The sequence below is a fragment of the Neoarius graeffei genome, chromosome 22 (assembly GCF_027579695.1).
Source record: "Neoarius graeffei isolate fNeoGra1 chromosome 22, fNeoGra1.pri, whole genome shotgun sequence".
Classification (NCBI taxonomy): Eukaryota; Metazoa; Chordata; class Actinopteri; order Siluriformes; family Ariidae; genus Neoarius; species Neoarius graeffei.
In genome coordinates, this window is record NC_083590.1 from 17876102 (window position 1) to 17899475 (window position 23374).

The window sequence follows — 23374 nt, forward strand, 5'->3', positions numbered from 1 at the left end:
ACTGATTGCTTGTCGCAGTTCTTTGCGCTGTAAACAAGTAAAGTTGTGCGACTGCTCGGTCATTGAGCATTTGGCTATAGAGATAATCACTAATAACTGTGGAAAGGTTCTGTTAGCGTTTTTTTACAGACCCCCAAGCGCTTCCGTCGCCTGGCTTCATGATTTTATTAACATCTTGAACTCTGTCAGTTATGACAGGTTGGTTTTTGTTGGCGATTTTAACCTCCCTGAAGTGACTTGGATCGAAGGTTCTGGTTTTTGTGACTCTTCAAATTCAACCTTATTTTCATTCTGTGAACAACTCGTAGACCAGAATGTGTTCCAGCTAATTGAATCTCCGACACGCGAAAACAATATTCTGGATCTATTGTTGACCACTATTGTTGAAGGTGTCTCCAGCATCGATGTGACTGGCGGAGAGGGTGTCGCTTTGAAGTCGGATCACAGAGCAGTAACCTTTGATTTGCATTTCACTTCAAGAGTTCCGAATAAAAACAATAACATCAGCCAGCAATCGTTCAATCTTCAAAAAGCTGACTTTGAAGGTTTGAGAAATCACTTGTTTAATAATCCTCTGACAAGTGCTATCTCGCCGGATCAGTCAATCGAAGAAAACTGGCTTTCTTGGAAGTCTGCTCTTTTGAGTCAGGTTGAACGTTTCATTCCGAATCGGAAAATAAGGAAGTTTGTTATGCCGCCCTGGTTCGACGAAGTACTTCACGCGCTCCACAAAAAGAATACCGCAGGGAAAAAGGCCATTCACAAGGACAGCTCGAGCCTGTGGGATAAATTTCACTCGTTACGCAAAGACCTTAAATATCTAGTACGGGCTAAGCGTGCATCTTACATCAAAGATATCTCGGACTCGTGCTTTTCTCAGCCTAAGCGTTTTTGGAGCTACTTCAGTCGTCTATCTAAAAGTTCTTCGATACCGGAAACAGTCAACCTGAATGGGTCTTCATTCACCGAAGCTAAAGAGAAGGCAAATCCTTTCAATAATTACTTCTTGTCCGTGTTTAATGACGATTTTTCTATCCCCAACAATCTGCCTTCAACGCCTTTCACGGATTTACGTTTGGAGTCCATTATTCTATCTGAGGAAGACGTACTGTCAGCACTTAATCGCCTTGATCCATTTAAGACTCCTGGACCAGACAATATCCATCCCAAGATCTTAAAGGAGTGTGCTCGTGAGCTCATGCCTTCACTTTGTGTGCTTTTCAACCAGTCACTAAGTTCTGCAAGGTTACCTTGCAAGTGGAAGAGTGCTAACATCTGTCCTCTATACAAAAAAGGTGACAAAGCAGACATTTCGAACTATAGGCAGATCTCCCTTTTGTCCATCATTAGTAAGCTCTGTGAACACTGTGTTTTATGCAAATTGGTCCCAGAGCTTATTGATCTGCTATCGTTGCTGCAACATGGTTTTACTGAAGGAAGATCTTGTGTAACACAGCTTCTTGGGGTCTTGCACGAATTAGGGACGGTGCTGGATGCTGGACAGGAAATCGATCTGCTCTATCTAGATTTCAGTAAAGCCTTCGACTCAGTCCCTTACGGTCGCCTTCTTCACAAACTTTCCCTGTTTGGTATTACGGGCTCTCTACATAGCTGGTTTGCGGACTACCTTGGTTGCAGAACTCAGCGTGTTCTCTTGGACGGGGCTTTTTCACCATGGGCGAGAGTTACCTCTGGGGTTCCTCAAGGCAGCCTGCTAGCACCGTTCTTGTTTCTTCTTTATATAAACGATCTCTCTGAAGTGATAAGCACCATCACCAAAATGGCTCTCTACGCTGATGATGCCAAGTGCTACAGGGTTGTAAGGACGGCTAACGACTGTGAATTGTTGCAGCATGACCTGTGTTCTATGTTTAAATGGACTGAGCTCTGGGAGCTCTCATTTAATGTCAATTAATCAATTAGTGCGAATGTCTCAGAATTTCAAGAAAACGCAAAAGTAACATTCCGTCTATTGCGGCCAGTCCCTATACCCTGGGAGGTCACGTCTTGTCAGTTGTGCCTTCCCAGAAGGATCTTGGGGTCACAATCTCGTGCAAGCTTACTTGGAGCTTGCACATTTCCATCATTGTCGCAAAGGCTAATCGCAAGCGCAGTTTTTTGCGTCGTCATTGTAATAGCTTCATAGGGGCTAACTGCAAGAAACTGCTTTACCTGTGTTTTGTGCGTAGTAATCTTGGCTATGCTAGCGAAGTCTGGGCGCCCCAGTCATCTATTACTGATCTTAAGTTACTGGAGAGCGTCCGGAGGCGCGCAACCCGCTTCATCCTGGGGTGCCATCCCCACCATCAATTAAGGCCGGATTATAAAACGCGCTTTCTCAAGCTGAATATGCTGCCAATTTCTTACTGGTTAGAATATAGAGATCTTTGTTTTTTCTTTAAATGTCTAAACAAGCTAGTGAGCTTTCATAATAATAACCATTTTCTCTTATCAAGCGTCCGAACAAGAAGTGCATCTACAAATTTAAATCTCAAGCCTATGCGTTTTCGCACCTCACTGTTTAGAGACTCCTATTTTAACAGAATTGTACCAATTTGGAATAATCTCCCTCTCCCAATTAGACAATCGGGAAGCTACTTTCTTTTTAAAGACCATGTTAGAATTCACTATCTTGAAAAATTAAAATCTGTTTTTGACCCCCAGCGCGTATGCTCCTGGAAAACCGTTTGCCCATACTGCAGATCAACACATAGAATGAACTGCTGCGCGTGAGTTGCGCTGTTTTGTTGTATTTTTTGTAGTGTAATATAATGTGGGGTTATTTTTTCTTTGTGTTTTGTAAATGGGGCTTAACTTATGGGACCTCGAGTCCGTTAGTTCGCCCCTCATCTACGCGCATATTTAAGTTTTGTTAGTTTTTTATTGTATGTGTCTGTCTCTTGTTTTTATTATTGTATCGTGTAAAGTGAGTAGATGAAATCCAATAAATTTTTTTTAAAAATCACAGGATTACAAATCTACAAATACAACAAAGTGCAAGAGTGCAACACTGCAGACAATAAACTACACAAACAACATAAAGTGCGGAGTTGAGTGTGCATAATGAGGTCATCTATGAGAAGGGAATAAATAAATGTAAACCTTGTGTGTGAGAGACATTGTAAAGCAATAGTGCATTATTGTTGACTGTGTAAAGAGTGTAGTGTGAGTGGTGTGTTCAACAGTCCGTGAGAATCAGACCAGTTCCTCAGAGTTGAGAAGTCTGATGGCATGAGGAATTGAGGTAGTATATGAAAAGGGAAAAAAATAAATGTGAACCGTGTGTGAGAGAGACACATTGCAGACATTATTTTAGTGAATCAAAAAAATCTCGGCGTTTTACTGGATAACGCGTTTTTCGTTTGTCCCACCTGGATGCACGGCTTCTCCTTATTAGGATCGGTAGATCTCTCAAAGGGGCGGAACCTTGTAACCAACTGCCAGTCAGTAAATCGGGAAAGAACATGATTGACGTCTCAAACTTGAGCATATCGGAGCCTGCAGTGGTGGAATAATTTGTAAATATTGCAAATAAATTGAAAGTATAAAGTTGTTTGATTATTTGCATTAATTTCTGAAATTTATTTGTGATTCTAACTAGTGAACTTTTACTTCCTTATTCAGCGAGCAGCTTTGAAAGCAGTTTTAGAAATTTTCACTCTCTTCCACTGTTTCTCAACCACTGCGGCCCATTAGTGGGCTGTGAAGCACCATCTAGTAGCCTGCTAGTCGTCCCCCCCGCCAAGTTGAAGTTAATTTTTTTCTCATAGTAAGGTAAAATTACTGGGTTGCATCCGACGTCACATCCGCCTCATTAAGCTACAGTCGCACTACAGCTCGCGATGCTTTGCAGTGGGTTATTGATGAAAATGAGGCATTTTGGTGGCAATGCATGGTGATGTACACATGAGCTAAAAGTTGTGGTCACACAGCAGGTGAACACTTGATTGTTGTGCCTTTGCGCGCTTGAGTCTGACACAACTCGAGTGGCCACGTGCGCTCACGGAGTATGTTGTGCGCGCATTTGGGACCCAGTCGTTATGGGAAACACCTGACACTGATTTGAGCGCAATCAGCACACGCAGATACGGACACTGTTTTCACAGAGACTTCGCAAAGTATTGTCATCATCACTGTCACATTTGTTTCTAGCCATGTTCATAACGCTGTTTAAATACTCTGCTTTCTGTTTTGCTTTTGTTCAAAAAAATAATAATAAACCCACTTGGAAGACGCTCTGGACACTTACAGTAATACATTTATGCCTGAAGACTACAGCTGACTTGCTAACTTTAGGACTGCAGTTATCATGAACAGTTTATAACCAGGGACGCAGGAACTCATCTGAAGTGCAGGGTGCTGTAGGCTATGTCATCGGATGATGCACCAAATATAGCCCAAAGGCTATATTCTCAGTATTATTTCTTACAGTAGGCTACTAAAAGCCAGGCCAGAGCTATAATCTTACATTTACTGAGACACTCACATGTATTCAATAATAAGTGCATTTATTTTTTTAGACAAAAGATGAAAAATACAAAGTGCGTTCTCAGCCAGAGCGCGCCGCATAGCTGTCCCTGGTATCAAACATCCAAACTATGATAGGTCGTACTCGTAGGCGTACATTTTTAGGTGACAAAAACAAGATAACCATAACCTTAATAAGATTAACCATACTAAAAGAAGAGAGGGCCTATTAATTCACCATCTAGTAGCCTATTAATTATTTACGGCCGCATTTTGACATCGTTCATAGTCCACACTCACGTTCGTGTTCTCCCGCTCTCACACACGCAGCGGAGGCAGCCGTGCTGATTCTCCTCTTGCGTCCATTCAATGAACTACAGCAAAGTAATAATGAAAAAAAGAAATACACAGAACCAATTAGGTCTACTATTCTGAAATAGAATAGCCTGATAACATAGAGGAAACTAGAAAAATAATTAATCAAGCAGCAAAACCAGGGGAGGTGGTAGCCCTACTGGTGCTTTCACTACAGCCAGTTAGCTGCTGGTCAGTGGCAGTGCTACAGCCAGTGCTGGAGTGGGAAGCCTGCCCTGATGATGAAGGCCTCTCGTCCTCCTCCTGAACTTCCTCGTGCCCTCCGTCATAAGACTTTTTCTCTTTGGCTTTTTGGCCCCCTCCATCTTTAAAGAAATCAGAAATCCTTTTCTGGCTCATTGCTGCTACATTGACACACACCACTAGCTAAACGAACTCTCCCGCCACCAGTGCACTGTTCTACGCCACTGTTCTTTCCGGTCTGGTTGAGGTCTAAACGTTTATCACTCACCTCAAACCAAATTTTTAAATTACATTTAAAACTACTTATAAGCATGTAAAAATTAGAAGAAAAAATGTTTTTTCATTTTGTTTTTATTTTAGAATAAAAGAAAAACGTATGCCTGAATTTACAACGCCAATGTTGTAGTTGCGTCTGTTGTCCAGGAGGGGGGTGCTGCAGCACCCTCAGCACCCCTAGTTCCTGCGTCCCTGTTTATAACTTCAACAAAATCGACTTCATGTTAAATCTATAATGAATTTCCTGGTTACACAGTTATACTTTGTGACTCTGTAGGACACAGTTATAGAAGCGAGTTATTTATAATCATGCTATCCGTTATCACCCAGATGAGGATGGGTTCCCTTTTGAGTCGGGTTCCTCTCAAGGTTTCTTCTTCGTGTCGTCTGAGGGAGTTATTTTCTTGCCACCGTCGCCACAGGCTTGATCATTGGGGATAAATTCGGGTTAAAATTAGCTCATGTTTAAAGTCTTTAATTCTCTGTAAAGCTGCTTTGCGACAGTGTCGACTGTTAAAAGCGCAATACAGATAAACTTGGCTTAAATATCACGCCTGCTAATAAATAATGCATTCTTCCTGCACTTAGATCCGTCTACTGCCGTCTATCTTGTAGTGTCCTGATCCCCAGATCTTTAACTCCGCCGCATATAAAAAGTTGTACACGTCCATGCTCTTCCAGGTTCTCATCTGTGTGTGCGTGTAGAACGATGTCTGCAGCACCAGGTAGTTTGAGATGTCGGGGAACTCAACGGATGGATAATTTTCCAACTCGTAGGAAAAATCCTTCTTTGTTAGCGTGTAAGGGTCTATCCCATTGAGTGGGTTCTATATCCACTTCTTTTGAGTGTACTTCTCGGTCTTAATAACTTGTTTGTTTGTTGTATGCAAACATGGCAATAAGTTCTTGTGTTAAAAGACCAGACTCCACTTTTGGATCATTAATCCCTTTTGACTGAGAATGTCCTGCATGGTTTTATGTTCACTTCTGGCACATTCATACAGTTTTAAATACAATACCTACAATTAAAAACAGTTTGTTTTTATTGTATTTATTTAATTCCTGGTCTCCAATCTGTAACAGGGAGTGATATCGCATCCTATTAATACACTTTTCTATCAGAATCTAATAATCTATTGTATAGATGAGCCAAAATAATTGGGGATCTTTTTTAATGGGCCCCGACTCGTTACAAGTATGAATAGGTGGGTCTTAAAGTAGAAAAAAAAATCCGACTTTTTCCTCACAGTTGTCGTTAAGGCTGTTTGTTGTTCAGTAAAATTGATTTAAAATTCATCTGAAAGCAGAAGATGGAGTCAGTCAGAGTCTCCAAAATGTCCCGTCTGAGTGCATGAGAGTGATTGTAAATGAACACCTCGTCTCCTTGTGACACCCTGCTGTCTCTGACTTCATCCTGCTGCTTTTGTCTGAATAAGATGATCTCGGCTTTTCCCTGTTTCTGATCAGCAGCACACTTTCTTCTCAAGTCTCCTCAAAACTCAGTAAAATGATCATCTTAGAAAAGCAGGGGCCCCAAATTTGAACTCTGCGGAACCCCACGGACAATATGTCTAGGAGGAGAATGAACACCATTAACTATCTGAGACCGGCCTGTCAAATATGACTGAAATGACTTAATAAATGCACCATTTAGACCAATAGCTTGCAGTTTCATCAGTAAGATCTCATGATCGACAATGTCGAAGGCCTTTTGCAAATCCAATAACACCATTCCAGTGTAATTTCCTGAGTCCATCTGCTTCCGAATCAGGTCAAGTGGATGAGACGGGTATCAGAAGAGAAAGATGGTCGAAAACCAGATTGATATTCATAACAAACTCTTTTGTTGGAGATGGTCATATAACTGGTTATAACTGTCTGTCTCCAGAACCTTTGACACCACAGGGAGGATGGAGACTGGTCTATAGTTGCCAATCCCAGTTTTACTATTCTTTTTGTACAGAGGTGCACCCCATTTTTGTTTTGTTGTTGTTTTTCTAATATCCTGATATCTTCATAAATTTTAACTTTTTTGTTCCTTTGACCTTCTCACAGCTTTTGTTCTTCTCCATGCTGTAGCGCTTTTTTACTTATTTACTTACTTACTTGCTTAGTCAGACAGGGAGAGACAACGCACAGAGTGTAAGGGGAAGAACATGTCCAGTCTGTAAATCACTGGCACCAGGAACAAATAAGGAGCACCTGGGAACACACACACACACACACACACAAAAACCACACTGTTGGCCAACGAGCTCATCATGAGTAGCTCCATAAAACTCCTTCAGCACTGGGCTGTGATCATTTCAGTCGCTCACTAATTAGAGAACAAATCAAATGTCTGATCTGTTCAGATAAATATGACTCTGCCTTGATCTCTGCCTGCTTCATCTAAACCTGACTTTTGAAACTCTTTTCCTTTCTCCTCTTATAAATATTTGAGATCAGACTCTTATTTCCCGATTTGGTGATCAGATTTGATGTTGCGTGTTTATCCCATGTGTCAGTGATGACGTGCGCAGCAGGCAACTCAAATCCGAACAGCTCGAACTGTGAATTACTGTTACAGCATTTCAGTGTGTTGTCGACTCGGAGTTTGTACTTTTGTCATTTATGAAAATGAAATGGTGCCGTGAAAGATTTGAGGACCTGTTTGATAATTTTTGTGAGTTTATTATGTATTATTTTATTTCCTTCAGGATCAGTTGTGATGCAATTGAAGGGAGTAGTGCTGAAGCTCTGGTCTCAGTGCTCAACTCAGAAACCTCCAGTCTGAGAGAACTGCATCTGACTGTGGAGACACTGGATCTGTCTCAGAATAAACTAGAAGACTCAGGAGTGAAGCGTCTCTGTGCTGTACTGGAGAATCCTCACTGTAAAGTGGAGACACTGTGGTAAGATCATCTCTCTGAGAGTCACAATAACTCACTAAAGCAGCAGTTAATAGTTGTATACAGTGTTGTTTATCAATTAAAATTTTCTGTAAAAGTAAAACATGCAGAACAAATATATTAGTCATGAAGTGATCATTTCTCCTCAAAATCACTTTTACTTTAAAGAAATAATTAAAATATCTTTAACAATTAAATATGTGATCATTAAACCTTTAAATTATTGACTTTGCTGAATCATTTGCACCTCGAGTAAACTTAATGTCAGTAACAGTGGGAATGTTTGAGTCATTATTAATAATAGCTTGTGATTGGTGAAGATGTTGCCCTTTGGGATTTTTGGGATTATTAATTTCTGATTTTTATTTTATTTACTTGACCTGTGTTTAAAATGGGAATGTCAATGTGTTAAAACTGTGAAAACAATATGTGTATGTGAAAAGAATTAAGTTTGTTAAAAAATTACTTACCTGGCGTATGGGCCAATCAGAGTAGGGGGTCGGAGGAGGAGGAGGAGGAGAGAGGCGGGAGGAGCAGCAGGAGAGAGAAGCAGAGAGTTGGGTGGTGATCGGAGTGAACAAAAGAGTTAGTCAAACACTAATTTCTGTAGTTACATTGTAACTGTTTAGTGACAACCGGACTGTGAGTCATAAACGTTGATTCGATGCGGACATAGTAGTGTTTGCACGCAAGTTGGCGGAACTTTGGGACAAGAGCTTCCCGCGTAGAACATCGTGAGTGTTTAATTCTGAACGGAGCTCACGCGCGTTCAGGCGGACTGGAAAGTGCGGCCAGCTCGGCTCTACGGCAGTGACCAGACTGAGGATTCCGACCGGAGGCGGGTCATCGTTTTCAGGGGCAACGAGTCCATTTACCCTCTCCAGCATTGCGAGGCTACCACAAAGCAGACGGCGGCAAAACGGCTGCATGGATGAGCTTTTTTTGTTTGTTTGTTTTGTTTATGTGCAACGGCGTGAAGCGGCCATTTTGGTTAAGGCCTCTCCGCCCACAAGCTACGTTACAGGCCTGCATCGTTCTCTAACTGACTTCTGCTTTTTTGTCGGGTACCCATTTTATTTTGTTTCATGTCATGGTTATCTTAAGGTAAACTGCCGGCAGTAATAGAAGGTTTAGTAAAGTTTTTGTTTGCTATTGGTAGTGGATACATTTGAGTTTATTTACCGTTTACAACTAACTGAACTGAATTTAAGAGACAACCATTTCATTTGTGTTGCAGCCTATGAGCTGGATGTATATATTTCCAACTACTTTAAGTAAATAGTTAAAATTTATGCTTGGTGCATATGTGCAGTTTATTTGACCTATTCATGCATGGTATTATACTGTATACATAGTTTAAAGGGTAAATGGTACATGTCCCTTAAAAAAGGTTTAAAACTCCTTCTAGGTGATAATAGTAGGGACCGCCATCAGGATATTAGAAGACACCGTTACACAATAGATATAAAGACAACATTTATTATGTTTACCTAGGAGTGCTATTCCTACAGTATTGTTTAAAGTAGCTAAGTTTATGAGTAGTCACCTTGAGTAAGTAAAGGCACATTCAACAAAATTACTTAAATATTGCATTGGTTAACTAGAGAGAGAGAGAGAGAGAGAGAGAGAGAGATCTCCGCACATGGATTCGGGGAGCGCACTCGTAAGCATAGCAGGTTAGCTAACGGGGCGCTACAAAGAGAATAGAGACAGTCCAACATGAGAGACATCATCTTCACAACCACTATTACACCAAGATGAAAATCTGTTGATGAAGTGTGTGTCATTGTGTCTCTGCAGGTTGTGTGGTTGTGGTGTCTCAGATGAAGGCTGTGCTGCTCTGAGTTCAGCTCTGAGATCAAACCCCTCACACCTGAGACAACTGGATCTGTCTGATAATAATCTGGGAGACTCAGGAGTGAAGCGTCTCTGTGCTGTACTGGAGAATCCTCACTGTAAACTGGAGACACTGGGGTAAGATCATCTCTCTCAGCGTCACATGACCTGCTCCTCAGTAAGACACATTCTCTAATAGTGAGACTGAAGCAGAGGTTTTAGGTTCATCATCAATGTCCTGAGGAGGAAGATTGTTTCTTTTCACTGCACACTGATGATTTGTCACAGAGTCTTTGGGTCAGATGGACGTATGTGAGAAGCTGCAGCACAAAAAATGACTAGATCTGACTGCAGTGTGTCTGAAATGTATTTTTTCTTTTAGAAATTAATTAAAATGCATAATCACCAGATTTAAAAAAAAAAAAAAAGTTTCCAACTGGTAATCTCAGATTTGCTTCAAACTTGTTGAATAATGTCACTGTTCCCGATAAATAGTGAAAAATTCCGGACTTGTATCTGCATTAGTTTCTGAGATGTAGAGGACAGAAGATCCAAAGTCATTTTTTAAGCTATTTATTTCTTGTTACATAAAATTATCAGGGTTTGTGTGAAAAGTAGTTTCAGTGTTATTTTTTAAAGTTCACACGGGCCGAATGAAACGAGGCAGTGAGCCGTATTTTGGCCTTCAGGCTTTAGGTTTGACACGAGATGGAATTGATTTACTAGATAATGTGATCCTAAAAAAGTCTTGATGCAGTGCAAGGACAGTTTTAGGGCGGGGCATATCCCAACCCAGGACCCCCCTAAATCCAGCCCTGATTTAGATATGAATCTAAATAATTTTTTTTCCCACAGTATATTGTTGATGAAATTAAATAATGAAGGTGAGCTCAAAGTGCAGACCTTCAGCTTTATTTTGAGGAAACTTGCATCCAGATTGGGCGACTGGTGTTGAAATTACAGCACTGCTTATATGTGGTCCCTCTTTTTGAGGGATAAAAAGTAATTAGACAAACGAACATCATAAATTACACTGACATTTTTATTCCTCCGACACTGAGAGGTGAAACCGGTATGTTTTCGGGTTTTCTGTCCATTTTTTCTGAAATTCTTGTTCGCATGCTGTCTCAAGAACGAGTGGCTGAATGTTTGTAGGATTTATATGGAATAATCATTGTTTACTTCTCTGATTCTACAATAATATAAATCTATAGTGTTCTATAAATGCACTCTGTAGACTCTGGAGAAACAAGTTTATTGCCCCTGTGTAGTGCACTATAAGTCTAGTAGAGAACCATCTGAGATTCAGTCTCTCTCTCTCTCTCTCTCTCTCTCTCTGATTAAAGTTCATGGTCTCTCTGCTGTTCTCTGTTCAGCTTCAGCTGCTGATGGTTTAATATCACACACAACAGAGGAGAGAAACTCAGGGATGAGAATTTTCCACCAATCGGCGGATTTCCGACTTTTTCAGACCAAAATGATCGTTTTTGAGATCGATGTAAATCCGTTGAGAACTTTGCGGGGGGTATTGTTAATGATCTGTGGTCACCTTATAACGTCTTGATTCTTGGTGGGCTCCGGGTTAACACACTCGAGTCTTTCGACATGTCGTAATTAACATTCACTTTTGCAACAATGTTCGACTTATTTGCGGTAGAATTTTCGGGGAATCCCATCGCGTGCAGTGTATAAACACAAGTACGCATGCTCTCCACGCGTGGCTTGCAATCACCGTTCACCGACCGTACACACTGTTTGACGATACGCATTGGTAACATCGGAAAGACATGTATTCAGGCGGGATATTTTAGCATATCGACAATGGCAAAAGTCCTAGATAAGAAAGAAGAGGATCGAGCGAGGGAGATTGATAAAGGTGCAGGAATAAAGAACTGTTTTCGATGGGCTTGGTTAGAAAGAACACTGAATGTCGAGTTCAACAAGCAGACTGTCACAACGAAGCTCGGTGATCACATACGGAAAATAGACGTCCCAGGAAAAGTACTTTGCTCATTGTGTTCTGACATGATAAACTCCGCTAGTAGAGGGGCAAGGACTATCGAACTTCACATATACACCAAAAAACACAAAGGTAGGTCGAAAATTATTTTGCCTGTTCAATGATTCATTATATTATTTATAATGTACATTGCGGGCGGCACGGTGGTGTAGTGGTTAGCGCTGTCGCCTCACAGCAAGAAGGTCCTGGGTTCGAGCCCCGTGGCCGGCGAGGGCCTTTCTGTGTGGAGTTTGCATGTTCTCCCCGTGTCCGCGTGGGTTTCCTCCGGGTGCTCCGGTTTCCCCCACAGTCCAAAGACATGCAGGTTAGGTTAACCGGTGACTCTAAATTGACCGTAGGTGTGAATGTGAGTGTGAATGGTTGTCTGTGTCTATGTGTCAGCCCTGTGATGACCTGGCGACTTGTCCAGGGTGTACCCCGCCTTTCGCCCGTAGTCAGCTGGGATAGGCTCCAGATTGCCTGCGACCCTGTAGAAGGATAAAGCGGCTAGAGATAATGAGATGAGATGAGATGTACATTGCTGGCATGTGCCGCGTGGGAGCGTCTGCCCAAATTTTTTAGGCCGAGATGAACTTAGTTTTTGATTTAAAAAAAATTCCAATATGTAATGCCCATTGTACATGCCTGTTCTTTAATTCAGAATCACCATCTCGATCTTCAAATTGACCGTATGGTATATGTATTACATTACACAACATCCTGTCCAGATAAAACCTAGTTAGTGCACACAACAGTTGAAAGGGAAGTGATAAGTGATGTTGAATGTTGCCTGCTTAATATGCAAGGCCTCCTGCTACCATGATAACATCAGAAGAAAGCTGAAGAGAATTATATGACAGAACTTTTTTCTGGTTTGCACTTCATTGTAAAGGATTAGAGTATTCAAAGACATGAATAGCAAAAATGCAGAAATATAATACTGTAGAGCTCGTTTATATTAAAAGGTGCATTGATTTTTTGAAATCATCAAATGTGAATTGATTAAAAACAAGTCTCTTGTACCCTATTAATCATTTTCACCTGGTTGTCCACCAAGAAGGGGAATTTATTTCCAAATACATTGCAACTTTTTGCTGATAAAATTAATGGTTTTGGGGTAAAAAAAAATAAAATAAAAAATAGCCAAAAATCATTAGCGCCTGGAACCCCTGGGCCCCGCCCCCCTGGGCCCCGCCGCCCTGGTTTTTTCAGACTTTTTAAATATTTTCCATTCTCATCCCTGAATAATGATCTAGAACAATCAAAATATCAAAAATGACATATATGTATCTGTCTAAATTAAGCTATTGATACATATCAAAAAAGCTAGAATATGTCAATTCAACAATATATCAATTAAAATAAAACCAGATATCAATATATAATATAACCACATAAAATAATTTGTAGTATCATAACTTATTTTCAAAGTTATGATATACATGTGTACATTAAAATTTTATCAGAATTTTTGGCAACAGTCTGTTTCTTGCAAAATAATTTATAGCCAATTTAAACAAATGTCCCATAATTCTGAAGATTTTCTAATGTGTATCAAAATAAATGTTTCTCCGAATGAGAGAAAAGTTTCAAAAAGGTACATATATTTTCAAAGAACAATGAATACATGTAATTCACAAGCTAACACTGATCATTTCCCACCCGGAAGAACAATATACAGTAACCAGCACGCGCCGTGCTTCTACTGTTAGCTCCTGCTGTGTTATGACTCTGGCTACAAGTTACTATGAACAGTCATGTTAATTACCCCGTGTTCCTCTCTCGCTGTTATTCCGGAGTCTGAGGCAGCTCTCACAGTGGCTGGCATTTCATGCGAACCGAGCACTATCAACAGTATCACAAACCGACAGCCACGTGTTATGAATCGTTGAGAATTTCACAACATAAACAAAGGAAGTATATTTTACGACATTCAGACGTCAGAGACTCAGACACGGTTTACGGTAATCGCTAGACGCATTTCATGTTCACTTCATGTTATGAAGCGACTGAACAACAAATTGAAATATATATGCCAAAAAATGACATTTAACAATAATTAAAAAATATTTTGGGTTCTCCACCCTTATGAAACAGGATTTTTTTCTTCTAATTTGGGCGATTTTCGTATGTTCCATTTTGGGCCTTTTGACAAGCCCGTAATTTGGGCGCCGTTATATGGTATGTAATTGGGGCTGTATTTGCCCTTGAAAGCCTCTGATATCAGTAGCTGATCATGTGAATAATATTGTATTGTGAAAAGTATTGTAACCTTATCACTATGATGAAAAGAACTTCAGAGAAAGCAGCCCAGTCTCCATTTGGTAAGGAATTTTAGACAACCTCGATTCCAAAAAAGTTGGGACAAAGTACAAATTGTAAATAAAAACGGAATGCAATGATGTGGAAGTTTCAAAATTCCATATTTTATTCAGAATAGAACATAGATGACATATCAAATGTTTAAACTGAGAAAATGTATCATTTAAAGAGAAAAATTAGGTGATTTTAAATTTCATGACAACAACACATCTCAAAAAAGTTGGGACAAGGCCATGTTTACCACTGTGAGACATCCCCTTTTCTCTTTACAACAGTCTGTAAACGTCTGGGGACTGAGGAGACAAGTTGCTCAAGTTTAGGGATAGGAATGTTAACCCATTCTTGTCTAATGTAGGATTCTAGTTGCTCAACTGTCTTAGGTCTTTTTTGTCGTATCTTCCGTTTTATGATGCGCCAAATGTTTTCTATGGGTGAAAGATCTGGACTGCAGGCTGGCCAGTTCAGTACCCGAACCCTTCTTCTACGCAGCCATGATGCTGTAATTGATGCAGTATGTGGTTTGGCATTGTCATGTTGGACAATGCAAGGTCTTCCCTGAAAGAGACGTCGTCTAGATGGGAGCATATGTTGCTCTAGAACCTGGATATACCTTTCAGCATTGATGGTGTCTTTCCAGATGTGTAAGCTGCCCATGCCACACGCACTAATGCAATCCCATACCATCAGAGATGCCGGCTTCTGAACTGAGCGCTGATAACAACTTGGGTCGTCCTTCTCCTCTTTAGTCCGAATGACACGGCGTCCCTTATTTCCATAAAGAACTTCAAATTTTGATTCGTCTCACCACAGAACAGTTTTCCACTTTGACACAGTCCATTTTAAATGAGCCTTGGCCCAGAGAAGATGTCTGCGCTTCTGGATCATGTTTAGATGCGACTTCTTTGAACTATAGAGTTTTGGCTGGCAACGGCGGATGGCACGGTGAATTCTATTCACAGATAATGTTCTCTGGAAATATTCCTGAGCCCATTTTGTGATTTCCAATACAGAAGCATGCCTGTATGTGATGCAGTGCCGTCTAAGGGCCCGAAGATCACGGGCACCCAGTATGGTTTTCCGGCCTTGACCCTTACGCACAGAGATTCTTCCAGATTCTCTGAATCTTTTGATGATATTATGCACTGTAGATGATGATATGTTCAAACTCTTTGCAATTTTACACTGTCGAACTCCTTTCTGATATTGCTCCACTATTTGTTGGCGCAGAATTAGGGGGATTGGTGATCCTCTTCCCATCTTTACTTCTGAGAGCCGCTGCCACTCCAAGATGCTCTTTTTATACCCAGTCATGTTAATGACCTATTGCCAATTGACCTAATGAGTTGCAATTTGGTCCTCCAGCTGTTCCTTTTTTGTACCTTTAACTTTTCCAGCCTCTTATTGCCCCTGTCCCAACTTTTTTGAGATGTGTTGCTGTCATGAAATTTCAAAATGTCTCACTTTCGACATTTGATATGTTGTCTATGTTCTATTGTGAATACAGTATCAGTTTTTGAGATTTGTAAATTATTGCATTCTGTTTTTATTTACAATTTGTACTTTGTCCCAACTTTTTTGGAATCAGGGTTGTATATTTAAAAAATTATATATTCATTCATTTACATTGATAGCCACATGTTAACAAAGACATGAATAGCAAAAATGCAGAAATATAATACTGTAGAGCTCTTGTATATATTAAAAGGTGCATTGATTTTTTGAAATCATCAAATGTGAATTGATTAAAAACAAGTCTCGTGTACCCTATTAATCATTTTCACCTGGTCGTCCACCAAGAAGGGGAATTTGTTTCCAAATAAACTGCAACTTTTTGCTGATAAAATTTAATGGTTTTGGGGTAAAAAAAAAATAGCCAAAAATCATTAGCTCCCGGGTCTCTGCCCCTGGGCCCCGCTGGGTGCCTGCGACCCCCAAACCCCCGGCTTTTTTCAGACTTTTTTAATATTTTTCATTCTCATCCCTGGAAACTAAATATAACACTCAGTATTATCATTATTAATTACACTGTTAATGAGACTAAACAGGTGATATTAAATCATGACATTCTGAATAATAAAATTAATTTTACACTCCTCATCTTTAAAGTAAGAATTACACCAAGATGAAAATCTGTTGATGAAGTGTGTGTCATTGTGTCTCTGCAGGTTGTGTGGTTGTGGTGTCTCAGATGAAGGCTGTGCTGCTCTGAGTTCAGCTCTGAGATCAAACCCCTCACACCTGAGAGAACTGGATCTGTCTGATAATAATCTGGGAGACTCAGGAGTGAAGCGTCTCTGTGCTGTACTGGAGAATCCTCACTGTAAACTGGAGACACTGTGGTAAGATCATCTCTCTGAGAGTCACATGACCTGCTCCTCAGTAAGACACATTCTCTAATAGTGAGACTGAAGCAGAGGTTTTAGGTTCATCATCAATGTCCTGAGGAGGAAGATTGTTTCTTTTCACTGCACACTGATGATTTGTCACAGAGTCTTTGGGTCAGATGGACGTATGTGAGAAGCTGCAGCACAAAACGGGACTTGATCCGACTGCAATGTGTCTGAAATCACTGTGAAATTTACTACAACACTGTAACTAATCACACAAACTGCACCTGAGACACAAACTAACTGCCCTCTGTGTGAGCTGCAGGGTTTAAAGCAGCAGTGACATGGTGGAAATGATCTCAGGAATATAGAGTTTAAAAACTAAAATGAGACGTTAATGCCACAGAACTGATGCAGAAAATAGGAGCAGAAAATAACTTCCAGTAACCTGAAAGCCATGGCAACAATCCTTTAGCTGATGTTGAATTTTTCAAATACGTTATTTTAGTAGTAATAATAATAATACATGTTAAAGTGCATATTCTGGACCAATTTTTTTTTATGAAAGTATGTCCCTTTACACACTCATCCAGAAGGGTAATTTTGCACAAGGCCATCTGTCTACAGCAACAAAAAATAAAATAACAAAACGCGTCTGGAAAAATCCCAAGGGAGTCTGGAGCCAGATTCGTGACGTCACCTGCGGAAGCGCCAACAGGCTGCGCGAGTTTTGCACGGTTTCAGTGCACAGCCTGTGTAGACCAAGCGCTCCCATTTCTCTCTCATTGTCCGGTCTTTTGGGAAACGATGAGTCCTAATCCCATCATGATTGGTGTTGCTACACCCTCCTACAATACATCTGTTAACCATTTTAATAATTACGTGATAACATTGAAGAAATTTGCAGAAAACCACCAGGTCGTTTTCTCATAAACAAACCAGCGCTGACGTAGGATTCAGAGGGAGGCGTCCCGCACGCGACGTCACGAAAATCAATGTTTGCCGGGAAATCCAAATGCCAAGTTTTTTCAGAGGCGGACCAATTCGCCTCAAATGGCTTGATTTCAACTGAATTTTTCTGGTATTGCGCAAGGTAAAAAAATTGCACAAAATGCAAAATGTGACAGATATTTGACCAAAGTTTAATATAAAATAGGAGAATTGCATTGATGTTGCTCCTGAATTTACCCGTGATATGCACTTTAAAATCATAAATAATCTTCCAGTCCATCTCTGTCAGTGGTGATTTGCTTTAAGACGACACTGGAAGCCCGGCTTCCCCTCACATTTCATTAAAATGCAGCAATGAAACGTTTCCCAAAGTGTCTCTTTTATTCATCAGTCTTGGTGTCGTTCAATATCACAGTCAAGGCTTTTTTATTTGTCATTTCAACCATATACAGTTGGTACAGTACACAGTTAAAGCACAATAACGTTTCTCCAGGACCATGGTGCTACATTACACATCATGTCATCCTTGAGCGACGGGCTGCTCGAGTGTGTGCAGGCTCTATGGCTAGCGCTCGGTCGAGCCGAGATCTCACTCTTTCATCTGATGACTCAAATCACAAGTTTCCCTCTCTTCGCTGTTTTTACCAAAATGCTCGCAGCATCAAGTCCGGCAACAAACTGCGCCCTTTTCAAGACATGGTCTACGCTAACAACTTTGACATGGTATTTGTCTCAGAGACTTGGTTAAATAATAACATTTCGGACTCTGAAGTTTTGCCATGGGGCTATGATTTATATCGATGCGACAGGGACAGTTTGCGGTGTTTGGATTTGGAAGGAGGGGGAGTACTGATTGCTTGTCGCAGTTCTTTGCGCTGTAAACAAGTAAAGTTGTGCGACTGCTCGGTCATTGAGCATTTGGCTATAGAGATAATCACTAATAACTGTGGAAAGGTTCTGTTAGCGGTTTTTTACAGACCCCCAAGCGCTTCCGTCGCCTGGCTTCATGATTTTATTAACATCTTGAACTCTGTCAGTTATGACAGGTTGGTTTTTGTTGGCGATTTTAACCTCCCTGAAGTGACTTGGATCGAAGGTTCTGGTTTTTGTGACTCTTCAAATTCAACCTTATTTTCATTCTGTGAACAACTCGTAGACCAGAATGTGTTCCAGCTAATTGAATCTCCGACACGCGAAAACAATATTCTGGATCTATTGTTGACCACTATTGTTGAAGGTGTCTCCAACATCGATGTGACTGGCGGAGAGGGTGTCGCTTTGAAGTCGGATCACAGAGCAGTAACCTTTGATTTGCATTTCACTTCAAGAGTTCCGAATAAAAACAATAACATCAGCCAGCAATCGTTCAATCTTCAAAAAGCTGACTTTGAAGGTTTGAGAAATCACTTGTTTAATAATCCTCTGACAAGTGCTATCTCGCCGGATCAGTCAATCGAAGAAAACTGGCTTTCTTGGAAGTCTGCTCTTTTGAGTCAGGTTGAACGTTTCATTCCGAATCGGAAAATAAGGAAGTTTGTTATGCCGCCCTGGTTCGACGAAGTACTTCACGCGCTCCACAAAAAGAATACCGCAGGGAAAAAGGCCATTCACAAGGACAGCTCGAGCCTGTGGGATAAATTTCACTCGTTACGCAAAGACCTTAAATATCTAGTACGGGCTAAGCGTGCATCTTACATCAAAGATATCTCGGACTCGTGCTTTTCTCAGCCTAAGCGTTTTTGGAGCTACTTCAGTCGTCTATCTAAAAGTTCTTCGATACCGGAAACAGTCAACCTGAATGGGTCTTCATTCACCGAAGCTAAAGAGAAGGCAAATCCTTTCAATAATTACTTCTTGTCCGTGTTTAATGACGATTTTTCTATCCCCAACAATCTGCCTTCAACGCCTTTCACGGATTTACGTTTGGAGTCCATTATTCTATCTGAGGAAGACGTACTGTCAGCACTTAATCGCCTTGATCCATTTAAGACTCCTGGACCAGACAATATCCATCCCAAGATCTTAAAGGAGTGTGCTCGTGAGCTCATGCCTTCACTTTGTGTACTTTTCAACCAGTCACTAAGTTCTGCAAGGTTACCTTGCAAGTGGAAGAGTGCTAACATCTGTCCTCTATACAAAAAAGGTGACAAAGCAGACATTTCGAACTATAGGCAGATCTCCCTTTTGTCCATCATTAGTAAGCTCTGTGAACACTGCGTTTTATGCAAATTGGTCCCAGAGCTTATTGATCTGCTATCGTTGCTGCAACATGGTTTTACTGAAGGAAGATCTTGTGTAACACAGCTTCTTGGGGTCTTGCACGAATTAGGGACGGTGCTGGATGCTGGACAGGAAATCGATCTGCTCTATCTCGATTTCAGTAAAGCCTTCGACTCAGTCCCTTACGGTCGCCTTCTTCACAAACTTTCCCTGTTTGGTATTACGGGCTCTCTACATAGCTGGTTTGCGGACTACCTTGGTTGCAGAACTCAGCGTGTTCTCTTGGACGGGGCTTTTTCACCATGGGCGAGAGTTACCTCTGGGGTTCCTCAAGGCAGCCTGCTAGCACCGTTCTTGTTTCTTCTTTATATAAACGATCTCTCTGAAGTGATAAGCACCATCACCAAAATGGCTCTCTACGCTGATGATGCCAAGTGCTACAGGGTTGTAAGGACGGCTAACGACTGTGAATTGTTGCAGCATGACCTGTGTTCTATGTTTAAATGGACTGAGCTCTGGGAGCTCTCATTTAATGTCAATTAATCAATTAGTGCGAATGTCTCAGAATTTCAAGAAAACGCAAAAGTAACATTCCGTCTATTGCGGCCAGTCCCTATACCCTGGGAGGTCACGTCTTGTCAGTTGTGCCTTCCCAGAAGGATCTTGGGGTCACAATCTCGTGCAAGCTTACTTGGAGCTTGCACATTTCCATCATTGTCGCAAAGGCTAATCGCAAGCGCAGTTTTTTGCGTCGTCATTGTAATAGCTTCATAGGGGCTAACTGCAAGAAACTGCTTTACCTGTGTTTTGTGCGTAGTAATCTTGGCTATGCTAGCGAAGTCTGGGCGCCCCAGTCATCTATTACTGATCTTAAGTTACTGGAGAGCGTCCGGAGGCGCGCAACCCGCTTCATCCTGGGGTGCCATCCCCACCATCAATTAAGGCCGGATTATAAAACGCGCTTTCTCAAGCTGAATATGCTGCCAATTTCTTACTGGTTAGAATATAGAGATCTTTGTTTTTTCTTTAAATGTCTAAACAAGCTAGTGAGCTTTCATAATAATAACCATTTTCTCTTATCAAGCGTCCGAACAAGAAGTGCATCTACAAATTTAAATCTCAAGCCTATGCGTTTTCGCACCTCACTGTTTAGAGACTCCTATTTTAACAGAATTGTACCATTTTGGAATAATCTCCCTCTCCCAATTAGACAATCGGGAAGCTACTTTCTTTTTAAAGACCATGTTAGAATTCACTATCTTGAAAAATTAAAATCTGTTTTTGACCCCCAGCGCGTATGCTCCTGGAAAACCGTTTGCCCATACTGCAGATCAACACATAGAATGAACTGCTGCGCGTGAGTTGCGCTGTTTTGTTGTATTTTTTGTAGTGTAATATAATGTGGGGTTATTTTTTCTTTGTGTTTTGTAAATGGGGCTTAACTTATGGGACCTCGAGTCCGTTAGTTCGCCCCTCATCTACGCGCATATTTAAGTTTTGTTAGTTTTTTATTGTATGTCTCTGTCTCTTGTTTTTATTATTGTATCGTGTAAAGTGAGTAGATGAAATCCAATAAATTTTTTTTAAAAATCACAGGACTACAAATCTACAAATACAACAAAGTGCAAGAGTGCAACACTGCAGACAATAAACTACACAAACAACATAAAGTGCGGAGTTGAGTGTGCATAATGAGGTCATCTATGAGAAGGGAATAAATAAATGTAAACCTTGTGTGTGAGAGACATTGTAAAGCAATAGTGCATTATTGTTGACTGTGTAAAGAGTGTAGTGTGAGTGGTGTGTTCAACAGTCCGTGAGAATCAGACCAGTTCCTCAGAGTTGAGAAGTCTGATGGCATGAGGAATTGAGGTAGTATATGAAAAGGGAAAAAAATAAATGTGAACCGTGTGTGAGAGAGACATTGCAGACATTATTTTAGTGAATCAAAAAAATCTCGGCGTTTTACTGGATAACGCGTTTTTCGTTTGTCCCACCTGGACGCACGGCTTCTCCTTATTAGGATCGGTAGATCTCTCAAAGGGGCGGAACCTTGTAACCAACTGCCAGTCAGTAAATCGGGAAAGAACATGATTGACGTCTCAAACTTGAGCATATCGGAGCCTGCAGTGGTGGAATAATTTGTAAATATTGCAAATAAATTGAAAGTATAAAGTTGTTTGATTATTTGCATTAATTTCTGAAATTTATTTGTGATTCTAACTAGTGAACTTTTACTTCCTTATTCAGCGAGCAGCTTTGAAAGCAGTTTTAGAAATTTTCACTCTCTTCCACTGTTTCTCAACCACTGCGGCCCATTAGTGGGCTGTGAAGCACCATCTAGTAGCCTGCTAGTCGTCCCCCCCGCGAAGTTGAAGTTAATTTTTTTCTCATAGTAAGGTAAAATTACTGGGTTGCATCCGACGTCACATCCGCCTCATTAAGCTACAGTCGCACTACAGCTCGCGATGCTTTGCAGTGGGTTATTGATGAAAATGAGGCATTTTGGTGGCAATGCATGGTGATGTACACATGAGCTAAAAGTTGTGGTCACACAGCAGGTGAACACTTGATTGTTGTGCCTTTGCGCGCTTGAGTCTGACACAACTCGAGTGGCCACGTGCGCTCACGGAGTATGTTGTGCGCGCATTTGGGACCCAGTCGTTATGGGAAACACCTGACACTGATTTGAGCGCAATCAGCACACGCAGATACGGACACTGTTTTCACAGAGACTTCGCAAAGTATTGTCATCATCACTGTCACATTTGTTTCTAGCCATGTTCATAACGCTGTTTAAATACTCTGCTTTCTGTTTTGCTTTTGTTCAAAAAAATAATAATAAACCCACTTGGAAGACGCTCTGGACACTTACAGTAATACATTTATGCCTGAAGACTACAGCTGACTTGCTAACTTTAGGACTGCAGTTATCATGAACAGTTTATAACCAGGGACGCAGGAACTCATCTGAAGTGCAGGGTGCTGTAGGCTATGTCATCGGATGATGCACCAAATATAGCCCAAAGGCTATATTCTCAGTATTATTTCTTACAGTAGGCTACTAAAAGCCAGGCCAGAGCTATAATCTTACATTTACTGAGACACTCACATGTATTCAATAATAAGTGCATTTATTTTTTTAGACAAAAGATGAAAAATACAAAGTGCGTTCTCAGCCAGAGCGCGCCGCATAGCTGTCCCTGGTATCAAACATCCAAACTATGATAGGTCGTACTCGTAGGCGTACATTTTTAGGTGACAAAAACAAGATAACCATAACCTTAATAAGATTAACCATTCTAAAAGAAGAGAGGGCCTATTAATTCACCATCTAGTAGCCTATTAATTATTTACGGCCGCATTTTGACATCGTTCATAGTCCACACTCACGTTCGTGTTCTCCCGCTCTCACACACGCAGCGGAGGCAGCCGTGCTGATTCTCCTCTTGCGTCCATTCAATGAACTACAGCAAAGTAATAATGAAAAAAAGAAATACACAGAACCAATTAGGTCTACTATTCTG

At 40.9% G+C, this 23374-nt stretch overlaps 1 protein-coding gene across 25 annotated transcripts in view; it reads left to right on the top strand.

Annotated features, from left to right (window-relative positions):
* Window positions 1-23374, top strand: part of LOC132870726 (protein NLRC5-like) — a 930547-nt gene that overhangs the window by 127345 nt on the left and 779828 nt on the right. For 24 of the 25 annotated variants that reach the window (XM_060904521.1, XM_060904530.1, XM_060904519.1 and 21 more), the window contains 2 exons: window positions 8001-8195; window positions 9993-10166. In XM_060904521.1, the coding sequence (XP_060760504.1) occupies window positions 8001-8195; window positions 9993-10166 (369 nt within the window). The remainder of the gene's footprint in view (window positions 1-8000; window positions 8196-9992; window positions 10167-23374) is intronic. The other variant, XM_060904524.1, reaches the window with a different exon arrangement.